The 15423-nt window shown below is 44.0% G+C and overlaps 1 protein-coding gene across 5 annotated transcripts in view; it reads right to left on the minus strand.

The window, feature by feature from the left end:
- Nucleotides 1-3137: 3137 nt before the first annotated feature.
- ARHGAP20 (Rho GTPase activating protein 20) overlaps nucleotides 3138-15423 on the minus strand; it is a 75063-nt gene continuing 62777 nt past the window's right edge. For 4 of the 5 annotated variants that reach the window (XM_053385803.1, XM_053385806.1, XM_053385805.1 and 1 more), the window contains exons 9-15: nucleotides 14197-14385; nucleotides 9090-9235; nucleotides 8735-8896; nucleotides 7369-7478; nucleotides 6798-6987; nucleotides 4647-4761; nucleotides 3139-4225 (exon numbers count right to left, since the gene is read on the minus strand). In XM_053385803.1, the coding sequence (XP_053241778.1) occupies nucleotides 3966-4225; nucleotides 4647-4761; nucleotides 6798-6987; nucleotides 7369-7478; nucleotides 8735-8896; nucleotides 9090-9235; nucleotides 14197-14385 (1172 nt within the window). In that variant the 3' untranslated portion in view covers nucleotides 3139-3965. Of the gene's footprint in view, nucleotides 4226-4646; nucleotides 4762-6797; nucleotides 6988-7368; nucleotides 7479-8734; nucleotides 8897-9089; nucleotides 9236-14196; nucleotides 14386-15423 lie in introns of all 5 variants that reach the window. The other variant, XM_053385804.1, reaches the window with a different exon arrangement.

A 15423-nucleotide genomic window follows, 5' to 3' on the forward strand; every position in this document is an offset into this window, starting at 1 on the left:
AGTCCAACCCCCTGCAATACAGGAATCTTTTGCCCAACATGGGGCTCAAACCCACAACATAGAGATTAAATGTCTCATGCTCTACTGCCTGAGCTATCCCAGCTTCAAGGGGTCCTTTGTCAAAATTGGGCCTTTAGGGTGGTGGCACCTACTCTTGGGGACTCCCTCCCATTGCACATTAAACGGGCGTCTTCTCCATTGGCTCTTTGGCACCTGCTAAAGGTGTTCATTTTCCAACAAGCCTTCAAAAATCTTTATCCCAGTTGCTATCAGTTCTGGATCTGAGTTGATTTTATGCATGTGTTGCTCTTTTAAACTGTTTATATTTACTACCGCCGAAAGAAGAATGGAGGGTGAAATTGATGGACTATGCAGAATTAGATAAATTAACAGGAAGGATTCGAAACCTGCGGGACCAGAGATTCTTAGAAGACTGTGGAGTAAATATATGAATTATCTGAAAAGTAATTGTGATGAACAGATTACGCTAGTAGGTTTGCAATAAGTTTTGTAAGGTGGACTATTTGAAATATTGCATGAAAGACCATGAGATGAACTGTTAGTTAATGATAATTAAGAGTAATAGAGAAATTAAGAAATACAGAATAAGTGATAAAGAACGAAAAAGCATCAGAGGTGTTGATGGAAGTCTAAAACATTGTATAAGATGAAAGTTATGTTATATGACTATTGGAACTGATATGTTAACAAATCAATAAAAATGTATAAAATAAATAAATAAACTGTTTATATTTACAGTTTTGTTTTGTCTTTTTTTAAAAACACACACACTGTTTTTATTTGCAATTGTTTCTGACAGTTTTTATATATGTTAATTCATCTACAGATGTCATTATATTGCAAATTGCTCCAAACCACCCCAAGGGAAGAGGAGAGGAGCAGATTGTTTAAACCCAGAAGTCTTTATAACAGCAATTGAAGATGGATGTCCCAACCTCCTCATCATAATCACTGAACCAGAGGATGACCGGACATGGATCACCCTGAATATTACATGGATAACTTCCAAGTCATCCTCAGGAATATCCAGCAATGGTGTGGGGACTCTTGCGTGACTGCAATTTATTTCTATGAGGACTGCAGAGGAGAAAATTATTTATGAATTGTGCTCTCTATTTTCAAAGGAACGTCTCATTCTTTGAAGAGAGAAACATGAAAAGTCACCAAGAAGAATGCCATTTGCCCAGCAGTTTTCATCCCAGCAGCTTTATGGCAAAAATGTTATATTTATTTCAAAATACACTACTCAATGGATACACATCACCACCAGAGCCCGAACCACCCAAAAAGTTAGCAGCGTTTTTTGCAAGTACAAAAATACACATTTATTTCAGAACATATACAATAGCAAAGTTTTATCAATATATATTATACAATCCTAAATACAATTCACAAGGGAAAGAAAAATGTAATATCCAAATTAAACACAATAAGGAGATGCACACGAAACGTGGGAGTTGTAAGTTATAGGAGGGCAGGATTTATGCTTCAATTAAAAATGTCCCTTTTTTTGCTGAAGAAAATGACTTCTCCTTTCCTCTTGATTGTGCATTTTACCACCTCCACTTACATTGAATATTTGCCATAGCAGTGAAATAGAGCAGGGGTCTTCAATCCATCTGAGACGGGTGTAGATGCATCAGAGTGCTGACGTGATGGAGATTTGTGGCGGAAGCCCACAGAAATGGACACTGGCTGAGATTTGGTTGGCAACTTGATTTGTTGTGGAAGATTTGTGGAAGGTCATGGGGTTATGGGGACTGATGTGGGCAAAGATGATGCAGAAAGTCATAGCAGTGAACAGAGAGATGGTGTTGAGAGCTCATTGAAGACCCTGAAGGGGAGGTGCCCAGGGATAATAAACTCACCCTTGAGCAAATAAGTAGAGGTGGTGAGAGAAGGCAGTTTGATCCATCAGAGATGGGTGTAGATGCATAGCCTGATGTGAAGCTCATTTTCAGAGTGGGCCATACGCCTTGGAGCTTTTGGCTGAGCAAAGCAAGGAAGGGGAAGAGGAAGAAAGCTCTTCATTTCCCCCTTCCCCTAAAAGGCAGCCTTCCTCCCTTAATCAAAGTGCTGAACATAGACCCAAGCCAGGTGCTGTCTTCAGCACTGATGGTCAATGGGTCACTGGTGGAAACTTAAATGAAACTCTGCCTTAAGAGTGAAACTGCCTTAAAATAAATGTTTAGAATGTACAGGAATGGATCAGAGAAAAACTGAATAGCAAGCACGTGTATAATTATTTGCAAGTGCTGTAGAATCAAGAGTTTCTCTTAAGGCAGATGTGATATACAGAATGTGACAATGGGAGGAACAAGAGGAACTTCTTGAGGGTGGACCTGCCAAGGGAGGGCCCAGCTGGAGCTTTGTAATAATCTAGGTGGTCTTCACAACTATTTTTCTTTGCTTGCAGGCTTCTGTACAGTTTGACAGAAAATAAATGGAGATGGTGAGAGAAGGCGGTTTGATCCATCTGAGGTGGGTGTAGATGCATCAGAGTGCTCTCCTGATGGAGATTTGGGGCGGATTTGGGGCGGTCCTCTGCTTCTGCAATATGATACCATGGCAATCCAAGAGTCATAAAGGCAAAATGCCAGAGATGTTTCCACACTTTCTTGGACCTTGGATCAGGGACCCCTGGTCTGTGTGAAGAGAGTCTGGGGTGGCCTCCTCACAAAAGGCCTGCATGTGGGTAAAAAGCGGAGCCTCCACCATGAAAGACTCGACTCTTCCTGCTTGGAGGCGCTTTCTCTTTTTTGAAGAGACACTTATCCTTGACTTCCATTGGACCAAACGCCTTGGAGCTTCGAAAGAGCAATATGATACCATAGCTAAGGAGCCCAGACTGACCAAAACTCTGCCTTAAAATCAAGAGTCAAGGATAAGTGTCTAAAGGAAAGGCTGCTGAGCTGCCCAGCTCCCTCAGAAGAACTACTCTCCTGGCATCCAAAGGATACGCTTGTGACTCCAAGGTTATTTTAAGGGGACAGTTCTTTTCTCGTTCCATGGTGGAGGCTCTGCTTTTTAGCCACATGCTGGGGCGGAGGCCACTCCAGACTCTCTTCACGCAGGCCAGAGAAAGAGCCACTCCCTGATCCAAGGTCCAAGAAAGTGTGGAAATGTCTGTGACATTTTGCCTTTATGACTCTTGGACTGCCATGGTGTCATATTGCGGAAGCAGAGGACCCCCAAATCTGCTGCACCTCATCAGGAGAACACTCTGAAAGCGAGTCTGGGTATGTCCTTTGTTTGCTGAAGAAAATGACTTCTCCTTTCCTCTTGATTGTGCATTTTACCACCTCCACTTAGACTGAATATTTGCCATAGCAGTGAAAAGAGCAGAGTTCCTTGTATTTCTCATCCCAGCTCTGTGATCAGTGGGTTTCTTAACTCAGGCGGAGTTTCATTTAAGTTTCCATCAATGACCCCCCCAAATCCGCCACAAATCTCCATCAGGAGAGCACTCTGATGCATCTTAAAAATGAGATCAAGAGAACAGGACTCCATGTTGACCCTGAGTGACACTGATTTGGACCCGCCGGAAGCAGAGGACACCCCCCGCCCAAATCTGCCACAAATCTCCATCAGGAGAGCACTCTGATGCATCTGTAGATGCATCAGAGTGCTCTCCTGATGGAGATTTGTGGCGGAAGCCCACAGAAATGGACACTGGCTGAGATTTGGTTGGCAACTTGGCAGAAGATTTGTGGCGATTTGTGGAAGGTCATGGGGTTATGGGGATTGATGTGGGCAAAGATGATCCAGAAAGCCATAGCAGTGAAAAGAGAGATGCATCGAACCGCCTTCTCCCACCACCGCCACTTATTTGTTCCCGGATGAGCTTATCATCCCTGGGCGCTTCCCCTTCAAAGTCTCCCCTTGAAGACCCTGAAGGGAAAGTGCCCAGGGATGATAAGCTCACCCTTGAGCAAATATTCAACTTAAGTGGAGGTGGTGGGAGAAGGCGGTTCGAGAGCATCAGAAATGGGTGTTGATGAATACCCAGACTCACTTTCAGAGTGCTCTCCTGACGAGGTGCAGCGGATTTGGGGGTCCTCTGCTTCCAGTAGGTCCAAATCTATGTCACTCAGGGACACCACCTCTTTGCTCCCCTCCTCTTTTTTATTGAGGTTTGCGCAGTCATTCAATTCATTTTCCAAACTGTCGGACGAGGAGTCATGCAGACGAACAGAAGAGAGATCTGCAAGAGGATGAAATAGGTGTCAGCACACCCTCAGGTGTCACTCACTCCATCAAAAGCAACATCGCTTAATTAAAACACAAGCAGAATTTTATCGACTATTTTGCAGCAGGCGACGTATTTTACCATTCTTAATTTAAATTTGGTCATTCTCACAGCCATCCTGTGATGGTTCAGAACAGAGATAGAGGAGAGTGGACTTGCTGCAGGCTGCTCAGTCAGCTTTATGAGATTTAATCCCAGGAGCCTTGCATCCAGACCACACATTGCCCACTTCCCTGTACCATACTGTGACCTGGAGTACATATTACAACCACTATGGAGAAGATGCCAAACAGGCTTCCTATGGAGTCCAAGTCAAAATGCTAGATAATCACTCTCACTCTCTCCACTTTACTTTTTTAAAAAAAGTTTCTTTTACCTGAACTATCTTCTTGGTTGTCATTTTGGGGCATCATGGCTGCAAAGATGTAATTAATTTCATCCCCAAAAATCCTGCTTCCGTTTTGAATCATAAACTCTATGAGGACAGAAGCCTGCAAGTGAAGAAAAATAGTTGTGAAAACCACATAGTTTATTACAAAGCTCCAACTTGGCCCTCCCTTGGCAGGTCCATCCTCAAGAAGTTCCTCTTGTTCCTCCCATTATCACATTCTGTATATCACATTATGTAGCACATCATTTTTAATTCTGGGGTTGTATGCTATAGACAAATGTGCACTTATGCAAATGCTTCTTTTACAGAAAGCATATATATGTATTAGCACAAACTTTTTAAAGCAAATGAGCCTTCCTTCCAGTCCCTGCTGTTTCCTTGGCACAGGACAGGCTCTTTCCACAACGCCTTCCTCTTCTGCTTAGCGCTAGAACATTTCCCTTGCCTGCCTGCCTCCTGTCATCTGTTGTGTGCTCTCATTTCTGTGCCAGTTCTTTTCCTCCCACACAAATCCTCCTAGTTCAACCTGTTTGTTCTAGGCTGCCTCCCAAAGACTGGACTGGAATCTGAAAGTGCCCTATTAGAGTTATTGGATGCATATGGAAAGTAGGGTGGGATGACTGGTGCTCTTGACTTTAATAGCACCTAGCTGAACATCTGTGCGGGCATGTCTTTTCAGTTAACAAAAATAACATTTATTCATTTTTTGGGCAAAACAGAGCACAGGAGCCACCACTGGCTTCAGGCAAATGCATGCATTCAACAAAATAATTTGATCCCCTCCTGTCCTTCATTTTTAAAATTAAAACACTTCAAGCTGCACACTGGAAGCTGCACATTTGGCTACTTGTCCACAAACAAAAACTCTCTGCACAGAGGGGGAAATGTCTTTCTCTCTTCCTCAAATAAAGATTCTATAAAAACGTTGATTCCTTTTTTGTGTGTGGGAGAATATGCACACAAGCAAACTCTCACTGGCTACAGTCGAGGCAGAACTTTACTACTTGATTCTGTTAACTGTACAAAAGTGGTCTTAAAGCTAATGACAGATCCATCTAAGCTTTCTGTCTCTAACAGAGACATTAAAAAGAAATGTGCATAGCTTTTGTCCTTTTTGCTACAACAGCACCTTGAAGCTGGGTGCTTGGGGGTGGTCAGTGTCATGGTGGTAGTAAGATTTCCTGAAGCTGTGCCCCTGCCCACATATTTCTGCTGCTTCTGGTGTCGGTTCACATGGTCCTACTGCCAGCAGAGGTTGCGTTCCTTGCTGCTGCCAGGGGTGGCTGGGTGGAGAAGGCTTTTTGTTCAGTGCTTCCTAGTTGCACCTCCAAAGGTGATTCCAGACAGACGGCAGAAAGCATTACTTCCTATTCCTGACCTCAATCTGAGCCATGCAGTCACATTTCTTGTCCTCACACTAGTGTCTTCTGGATAGCAGAAACTAGGAAGAACTGAAGAAATTGCTCCAAGCAAGCAGGTAGAGCAAATGGCACCAGGAGTGAGGCAAACTCTTTGCCACTATTTGCATCCCACCTCCCATCTTGCAACTGTGCCTTCCCAGTACAAAAGTTGTACTGGGATTTTGGATCATCACAAATCTTTACTGTCTCAGTAATACAGGTTAGTAGTCAACCAAGGTTTACTCAGAATAGACCCACTGAAATTAATGGACATATTTAAGTGAGGTCCATTAATTTCCATGGGTCTACCATATGTAAAACTTAGCTGAATACTGCTCACAGGCTCATCTGTTTCTTCAAAAGCAGCTATGTATGACACCTAGCTCTAGAGGCAATCTCTGAAGAAGGAACAGGGTATACTATGGTACTAGGTTAGAAACTTATGACGTTCCTCACCACCACCTCCCAAGTAACGCATCTCACCAGCTTTTTGGCCAGGTGCACAGAGCAAGACCAATGAAGTAGGGAAAGTAAAACAGGTAATATAATGGTGGAAAGATGTAAACGCTGGAGCTTAAAAAGCTGGGGAAAATCAGGAGCAAGGGATTTGGGTCTGAACTCACTAAGGTTGCCCTGCCTACACAGCAAATAGCTTAATTTTAAGGCAGACTAACTTCTGCCACTTTATGGGAACCTCTGAGGCAGAACCTCTAAGCAGAACTGTTTCTAAGCCTACTTTCATGGTGAATTCTTCTTCAGTCCAAGAGTTTGTGGCAGCTGGTAGCCAGAGTAAGCTGGGTCCAATGCACACTGCTAAATTGAACGCAGTCATCTTATTGTCTTCAGACTGCCTTTCTATGCTGTGTAGGACTCCAAACAGGTAACGCAGCAGCATCACATTGGCTCCAGGTAGTTGTTCCATTAGCCTAGCAACACACAAAACACACAACTCTTCAGAACACAAGACTGCTTGCAAAAATTTCACTCAAGTCTCTTCCTTCTGCCATTCCCCAGCCTAGCCTCCTAGCTATGCCAATCTGGAGCCCACTTCATGGTAAGTGGAAATCCACAAAGTAAATAAATCTCCCCACATTCTATTTTAAAGCACAGAGATCTGCACCGTATATCTTCTTTCCTGCATGCCATGAACAGGTGAGAATATTGATCAGGGGACCGAAATGGAATGCTGAACAATCAAATCTAAATTTATAAGCTTGTCTGCAACAAAAACTGCACCTCAAACATTCTGCTTTTTTCTGGGTATTCGTTTTTGGAAGCAGCACAGGAGGTTACACAAACAATTCTACCTGTGGGTGCTTTTTATCTTCTCTTCATCGTTCCCTTCATCCATTAAGGAAACCCACTGATCACAGAGCTGGGATGAGAAAACGCTGCCTGGGATATTGCGCAAAAAATCCTGAGGAAGAAGGAAGAAAAGTATGGATGAGCAACCATTTGTGGGGGACTGTTTCATAAGAAGTAAACCATGGAACTGCTGGAACAAAATCCCTGTAGATCATACGATTGTCTACTAGTGTATCATTGAACAAATTTGGTCCTGTCTGAACCATTTCGATTGCTGTGGATGGATTTGAATCATTTCTCACAGAGTAAATGAAACAGTAGCTAATTACTTCAATTAGCTAATTACCAAAGGTCTGTCTAGCCCAGCATTCTGCTTGCACAGTGGTCAACCAGATTCCTATGGGAAGCTCATGAGAAGGGCATGAGTGCAATAGCAACTTCACTGGTTTGAGACTGAAAAAATCTATCTGTTATCAGCCAATGCAGAATAACAAACAAAATGTTGTCTCAAAGTCCAACACAGCCAGGGTAGCCTTATGCAGTTCGGCACCTCTTAGCCCAACCAACCTCCGAGGCTTACTACACAAATCTATTTGGATAGCCCCTTTGAGCTCCTTGGAAGAAGGGCAAAATTCCAAAGGAGCAAATAAAACATCTCCTTATGTATTAAAGAAAGGGTGACCAATGTGGTGCCCTCCAGCATGGCTAGGGAATGATGGGAGTTGGAACCCACAACATCTGGAGGGTGTCATGGTGGCTATTCCTTCTTTCATCCATCAGCATGTGTTTGGCATCAAGCACCTGCATTTTGAAACCTATCCTATTCTGAAGTTATCCTGTGGCCCCAGTTATCCCAGCTTACTCCCCCACGAGTAGCTCATTCTATTTACTAACATTTCTTATAATCTAGACATCAACACATTCCATTTCAGAATATCCTGAAAGCCACCAGGAGCCTCTATGATAAGACACTTGCTCTGATTTCTCTCTCTCTCCTTATTAAGATGTTACATTTTCTTTAAAATTCCTAACAAGGTTTGTTTTCTTTTTTGAAAGCCATGCAGGAATTTCTTTACCGTCCTGGCCTCCCATCCCTGCACTGTGGACCTGCCCATAGAGGAGAGTAAGAGATCTACCATGGCCACAACATGGAAGAGCAGATCTGAATTGGCTGCCCAGTGGAAATCCTATTCTTGAGTCCAAAAATAGTTCAAGAATGCCCTAATCCAGTTGTTGATAAGATCAACACGGATGGCTATTTGGGAAGTCTAACTTGGTTCAAAAAAAGAAACATCCTAGGCTACAGAATCCATAACATAAATCATAGAGGGTGGCAGAGGGGATGAAGGAGGACAAATGCCTATCTACCTTAAGCACAGAGGCTATCACCAAAATGGACTCGCTGAGTAAGTTCACTTCAGCTCCCGAATCAAGCTTCTCCTTTAGCTCTCTGCAAGATTTTGCACTTGCAGAACGTCGAAAAATGCCCTCAGTGAAAGGCCCCTCTTGGTTCAGGAAAGAAAGCATGTCCTGTTAAAGAAAAAGAAATATATATATATATATGTATATTTAGGGTTGCCATATGTCCTATTTTTCCAGGACACGTCCTCTTTTTCACAGGTATGTAAAATGAGTCGTCATAGATAATCTCAAAAAAAAAAAAAAACCCAAAGGGATTCTACTGAAGTTCAGTCACCAGTCACTGAATGTATGGGATACTTACAAAGATTGGCTTGGGCAGCTTGTCTGGCAGAGGGTGTCCAAATAGCTTCCCTTGGGCAGAGGTTGGGGAAGGAGGAGTTTCTGCACCCCGCCAGAAGGCCCAGTTTATAGTGGATCTTTTCCTTTTAAGTGGCTTTTGGCTACACTCTGCAAGGAAAGAAAGAGGTTTCTTGTTACACTACACCACACAAATTCATGTCATATCCTTTATTTCCTTCTCTTTAGTGGTTGCGATGAACCAACCGTCTATCACACTATATGGTAACATCCATGGGTTTAAGAGGAATTCCTAAAACTGTGTTTAGCGATGGCTGCATTCATACGATGAAGGGCATATTTTAAAAATCCAGCTCACTAAGGCTTTCTCCAGATAGGTATTTTGCAGCTACATTCTGCAACATGCTCTTGACACAAAAATATTGCATTAGGATTGGATTTATTCAGCTTTATTCTGCTTTACTTCCCCAGTGCTGCAACAGTATTACTGTGGGGGTGGGGTGGGTTAGTGCAATGCAAGTGGGATCAACCCCGCTATCTCAAATATTTGTGGCATGAATAGTTATGGTATTTCAGTAGGAAATTACAGGACATGCACTTATTGCAAACAAAGCATATGACCACCCCAAAACTTTTGCAGGCACAGGTAGTTTTTGTTTTTCCCCATGTTGCTTTCACTTCATAGTGGGAAGGAGCACAGAAAGTCTACTTATGTCCAATGTAACTGTACAAAAAGGCGAGGAGTGTATTATACTCTAAAAGGCAGACTAGAGACCCATCAAATAAAGAAATATAATAATGATAAAAAATGGCAGTGAGATCATTAGAACCAAAACGGTTCCCCATCCTTGGCCATGTTATACAGCAAAATATTGATCATGCAATATTACCCTATATGATTTCAGGCAGGTGAAAATTGTTTTTGTTGAACAGCATGTAATTACAGAAGTTTGCTTTAACTATGGGAATGGGAAGAATACTTTTAGCTAAAAGCTTAAAAGTCAGCAGCACTTGACTGAAAAATGTACTTTGTTTTAAAGCTTGTTTTAAACTTGTTTGGCTGGCGAATTCTGTCCACAAAATATTCAGTGATGTAAAAATGAAAACAATACCAACTGCATAGCAGCCTGGTGAAAACTATCACTGCTTGGCTTGCTTTTGAATGCAAACTTTGGGGTAGGAGTTCTTTGCTTAATTGTCTTTCCAAACCATGAGATCTAGAAACTTAACCATTCAGGAATCAGATGCTGCACTGGGTGGCAGTGTCAGCAATCACCTTTCTGGAGCCTAAGGCCTCCAGACTCAGCAACCAGCTGCGCCCTCTGTGTTACCATGGCAGCTGGCCAGAGGAGAGAACAGCAGTAGCAGTTATCTTCTTGGAACCAGAAGCAGTTGACGTAACCCCAAGTTCACGAAGGCCCTGCTGATTTTCAGTAAGGTTGCATCAGGCAGATCCTGTAGATATGTATAGCAGCGTTATGATCTGGGCAGTTTCACTTTCAACCCCTTTCCTATGTGAGCTCCATGGAGGAGTGCTGGGTTGCAGCTGCTTAGCACTTTATAAGTTAAAACCAGCATTTGGAGAGAATGGGGGGAGCTGCGTAGGCAAGAGAAGACAAATGTAATTTGCATCAATGTAATTGGCATGAAATCGATCCAAAAATACTGGGTTGTATCCAACACTACAGCTCTACTGGTGCAGCAGACTTCTGTGTTTCTTCAGTTACTAAGATTTGAGACCAAATGACAGTGCTCAGTTGCCTTGTAAGAGACGGCTATATAAGTACTTGGAGGGCAGACCCTCTGCAGTGATAAAATACATCGCATTGATTGTTAGCAATATCAATATAAAAGACTGTGTGGAGAAGCGAATGTTGGGACATCTGCCCATGAATATTGAGGGGGTGGTGGAAACCTGCTCAGAAAGGAAAGGCTTCTTTTACACAGAATGGTTTGGATATATTTTTGTACTCAAGTTGTGACATGGCCAGTTGACTGTGTCAAAAAACAGAGCTGTAGAGTGTCTGCCTTGCAAGGCAATGCACATCCATTTTGGAAGCAACTGTCAATCTAATTCCTGTGCAAACGTATTTCACACTGCTGGTGAATTCTGGAAAGCCTGGGCAGCTGCCATATGGCATCTCAGCAGGCAGAAAAGATGTCCAGAAGGAAGTACAATGAGACAAAGGAAGGTCAGGTTCTGTAACAAAAGCCAAAGACATCTGCACTAACATTTTTAAAAACAACAGCCCACTTCTATAGGCAGCTCCCAATAGCCTCCTACTGACGTTTGTTTGTTTTTTATATATAAAAAAAATCAGATCAACATCTGCAGCAATGATGCAGCAACAGACTATTCTCTGGATTCTGGACTGCTAACTTTTAAGAATTGTAGAGGCTAAAGATAGCAAAGATCTACAACCACTTCACAAAGCAACAAAGCTGGGAGTTTCAGACGCTTTGCTCAGATTCTTAAGTTTCTAGCCATCATTGTTTCTAGAAAAATTAATGAATATATGCACGTCCGGTAGGGTTTACTGAGCAATGCTTCTTATTGTAGCACTGAATAACCACAAGGGGGTGCTTCTGTTGCCAAATAACTCCGCAGAGAACAGAGAACAAATTCCTGATGAACACAGAAGAACAGGACCTACATTTTTCGGCCTGGCAGGAAGTGTCTGCCCAGACCAGATGGAAAAGATAAGCTACAAAGGGTCATAATATGAATGTGGATAAGAAGGGGCAGTGTGTGGATGCAACAGAGATACTGGAGGTTCAGAGAAGCATTATATGAAGCTTGAATGTGTAAATTATCACCACCCCAAACAAAATAAAGAAGAGAATCTGAAAGAGGTCTTTGTAGAGGTCATAAGAGAGGCTAAATTTGGAAACTACTTCCGCTTTCACAAGTAGGGTGCCCTGGTCAATGCACTTGGAGCATTTTGCTGATTGTGATGGGTAAGAGAATAAACATGTCCTTTATACTTGCAAAGTTGCTTCAGAAATAGCAAACCATGCGGCAAGGAGCCTGGGCAGGAGGGCAGAGGAGGCAGGTGTCTTCTGTGCCTGGAACAGCTATGCTATAATACACTCGCTTACATTAGATAGTGGCATTACATTCTCTTATGCAAAAACAATGCAAAGCTGTAGTCCTGAAAACAGTAGGCAATGTCTTCTATGTATTGTTGCATGCAACTCCAATCTCCAAGCAGCAAGAAAGTGCTGAGGTGCCTGTGCTTACCCAGGGTTCAGTTTCCATGGAATTATGGTCAGTGGAGATGGTGGTGTCTTTAGGATATATGGTTTCATTTACCAATATACACAACCTGAGCACAGGCAGAAGGAGCTCGCAGCGTCAACACCCCAACAGTTCTTGCTTCCCCACCAGGTTTCCAGGAAAGCCCCCGCAGCCACAGTTTAGGATCAGCACAAAGCAAGACATGCTTCTGTGTCCCCAGCTTTCAGTTTCAGCCAAATTCTTATACATACAACTCTCTCTTGCACAGCCCCCCCCCCCCGTCCTGTTGTTCTCCATCCTAAAATGATGGTAGCATCCAGTCAGGTGAGATGGGAAATGGTCCAACCATTCATCTCTACGGCAACAGAGCCACCTCTTTGGATATAGCAAATAGCAGTACGTAACTGGCCAACCAGTAAGGGGACGCGGGTGGCGCTGTGGGTAAAACCTCAGCACGTAGGGCTTGCCGATCGCATGGTCGGCGGAATCCCCGCGGCGGGGTGAGCTCCCGTCTTTCGGTCCCAGCTCCTGCCCACCTAGCAGTTCGAAAGCACCCTTAAGTGCAAGTAGATAAATAGGTACCGCTTCATAGCGGGAAGGTAAACAACGTTTCCGTGTGCTGCGCTGGTGCTGGCTCGCCAGAGCAGCTTCATCACGCTGGCCACGTGACCCGGAAGTGTCTCCGGATAGCGCTGGCCCCCGGCCTCTTAAGTGAGATGGGCGTACAACCCTAGAGTCGGACACGACTGGCCCGTACGGGCAGGGGTACCTTTACCTTTACCTTTAACTGGCCAACCAAAGCCATTATCTTAACAAAGGAACTGTTTTGGCTGGTTCAGCAGCCTCTCCCACAAGATTATAAACAGGGCCTGGATGGGACCCAGTGTCTCATCCAGGCTGCCTCACTCACCAAATTCATAACTGGACGCTTATCTAGCATTTCATCTAGCAAACAAGCTTCCCCACCATGACTGAAAGTGGGGAAAGGAGAGAGGTGTTGGTGGGGAGCTAAGCAAGGGAAGTGAGCGGCTGCATTCACCACTGGCTCCGGCTCTAGCCAGAGTCTGTAGGCAGCCCTTGACAGCTTACATCTGAGGGAGCGCAGTTCTCAAAAGAAGCCCATTCCCTCCTGTAGGCCAAAGTCATAGGAAGTAACAGTGAGAAGATCAACAGGAATCCCATGGGAACTGCATGGGCATTCCAGACCACCTTCCAGAATCCTGTGACACACACAGGAGCTCCTCTGCAAATGTTCAGGAGACCCTCAACTCACAAAAAAGAGGTTCCAGAACCCACAACCTTTGATGCAACACTGCAAGGAGAGAGTTCAAATGTGCAGTCCATCCCCCATTCACCCCCCCATTTTAAGTACTGTTACTTCCCCAAGGCCCTCAAGAGGAGACCAGATATGTGAATTGATGATATATAAATAAATTGCAAAAGTATGGATAAACCATTCAGGTAAGCCTTGAGAAATGTTCACTTATGAAAAAAACAGCGGAAAAAGGGACAACTAGACCCAATGTGTTCTCTCTTTAAGCCAAGGAGGCCTTCTGAAGCTGAAGTATGATTGCTTTGAACAAAAGCTCTAGTCATTCACAAGCACAGACTCTACAATGAAGAAATCTGGCCATTTCCTTGTGAGCTTTGGCGGGCTTCACGTAACCTTTGGTCTAATAAGAAAAGAATTCTTAAAATACCCCCACCTCCACCTAACCCTGGAGTAAGACGTTTGTTTGGCACGACCCCCTGTCTAGCATGCCCCTGTGCTTCCTTTTGCCCATTCTCCAGGATGGATGCTGGCTTGTTACCACACAGAGTTAAATCTGACAAATGTTCTCTGAACGAAGCTTCTGTAAGCAGAGAGACTCACCATTCAGCTCATGGCCAGTGGCCAGGCGCCTTGGCTTGATTACAAACTGGCACTGGCGCTCACGGGGCAGCTGCTCGATTAGGATGGCCTCCTGAACTTCCAGAGGGCAGACGCAGTCCTTTGATTCCTGGGTCTGAGGCAAAGTGTCGCGAATGTGGCTCATTTTAATTCCGAATGGATACTCGTGTCCTTATCAAAGAAAGAGGAAGCAGGTTTAATTTTCACCGAGTGGCGGTCAGGCAACGAATGAGCACCTCCCAAGGATGCTGCAATGATATTCATTATCTCTTTAAAGACAAATGAAGAAAGAAAACACACAGCAGCCTCGGAATAAATGCTCTCTACCAGATTTACACTACACTATGATCTCTGTGCAATGTTTCTTCTGATAAGCCTCAATATCTGTTCTCCCTCATTCCCGAAACCTTAGCTAGCAGTTTGGTGCTCATTTTACTCGCCTGATTTTAGACTGCTGCAGCATGACATGCCCCCAGGTTGGGGTTCCCTCTCCTCCACTGTATTCCTGGTTTTCACTCTCCTGCCCTCAACGGTCAGTCACCATTGCATGGGCACTGAACACATTCAACCGTCCTTGGGCTGCTTTGGGTCCCAAGCCTTTAGGGTTTATCTAAATATTTCTTTCCCTTACTTTGGCAAACTTCAGGGTTCTCCCAGGCCTGCTGTTTTGGCTGCATAAGCTGAAACATCAGAAATAGAGGGAAATGAAATGCCCCATACACATGCATTTTGGCACCGGCCAGCCAAAGGATGTGTTTCTGATGGCCCAGTTGACCGGATGAAGCTTCAACATAGGGCTCCTTACCCTTTGCTGCAGAGATGGGGAGACTGGGGTCATACTGGCTGGGGCTGGAAGGAGATGGGAGCTGAGCCACATCCAACTTGACAGTCTTTCAACTATTTAAATATCTGAAGCTCTTCCACAAGTTCTTAGTTTAGCTTCTTTTGCCCATTTGCTTTCATCTTTCCCACCACAAGACCTTCTTGTACCCTTTAAGACAAGGTGCTGCCCTCAGGTGCAATAGAGGTCACTGTTCCACCGCCAGTGCTGAAATAATACCTAACTGGCAGTCCTATAAACTTCGGCATCTGGAATTGGGAGAGGTGAGGAATGCCATCTTGTCTGTTTCCCCAGGCACCCAAATGTTGCATTGCATTTACATAGTGCTATTTTACTAGGAAAAGAGGTGCTGGAACTCAATTTGAACA

This window comes from Podarcis raffonei, chromosome 4 (assembly GCF_027172205.1).
Source record: "Podarcis raffonei isolate rPodRaf1 chromosome 4, rPodRaf1.pri, whole genome shotgun sequence".
In the NCBI taxonomy this organism is placed as follows: Eukaryota; Metazoa; Chordata; class Lepidosauria; order Squamata; family Lacertidae; genus Podarcis; species Podarcis raffonei.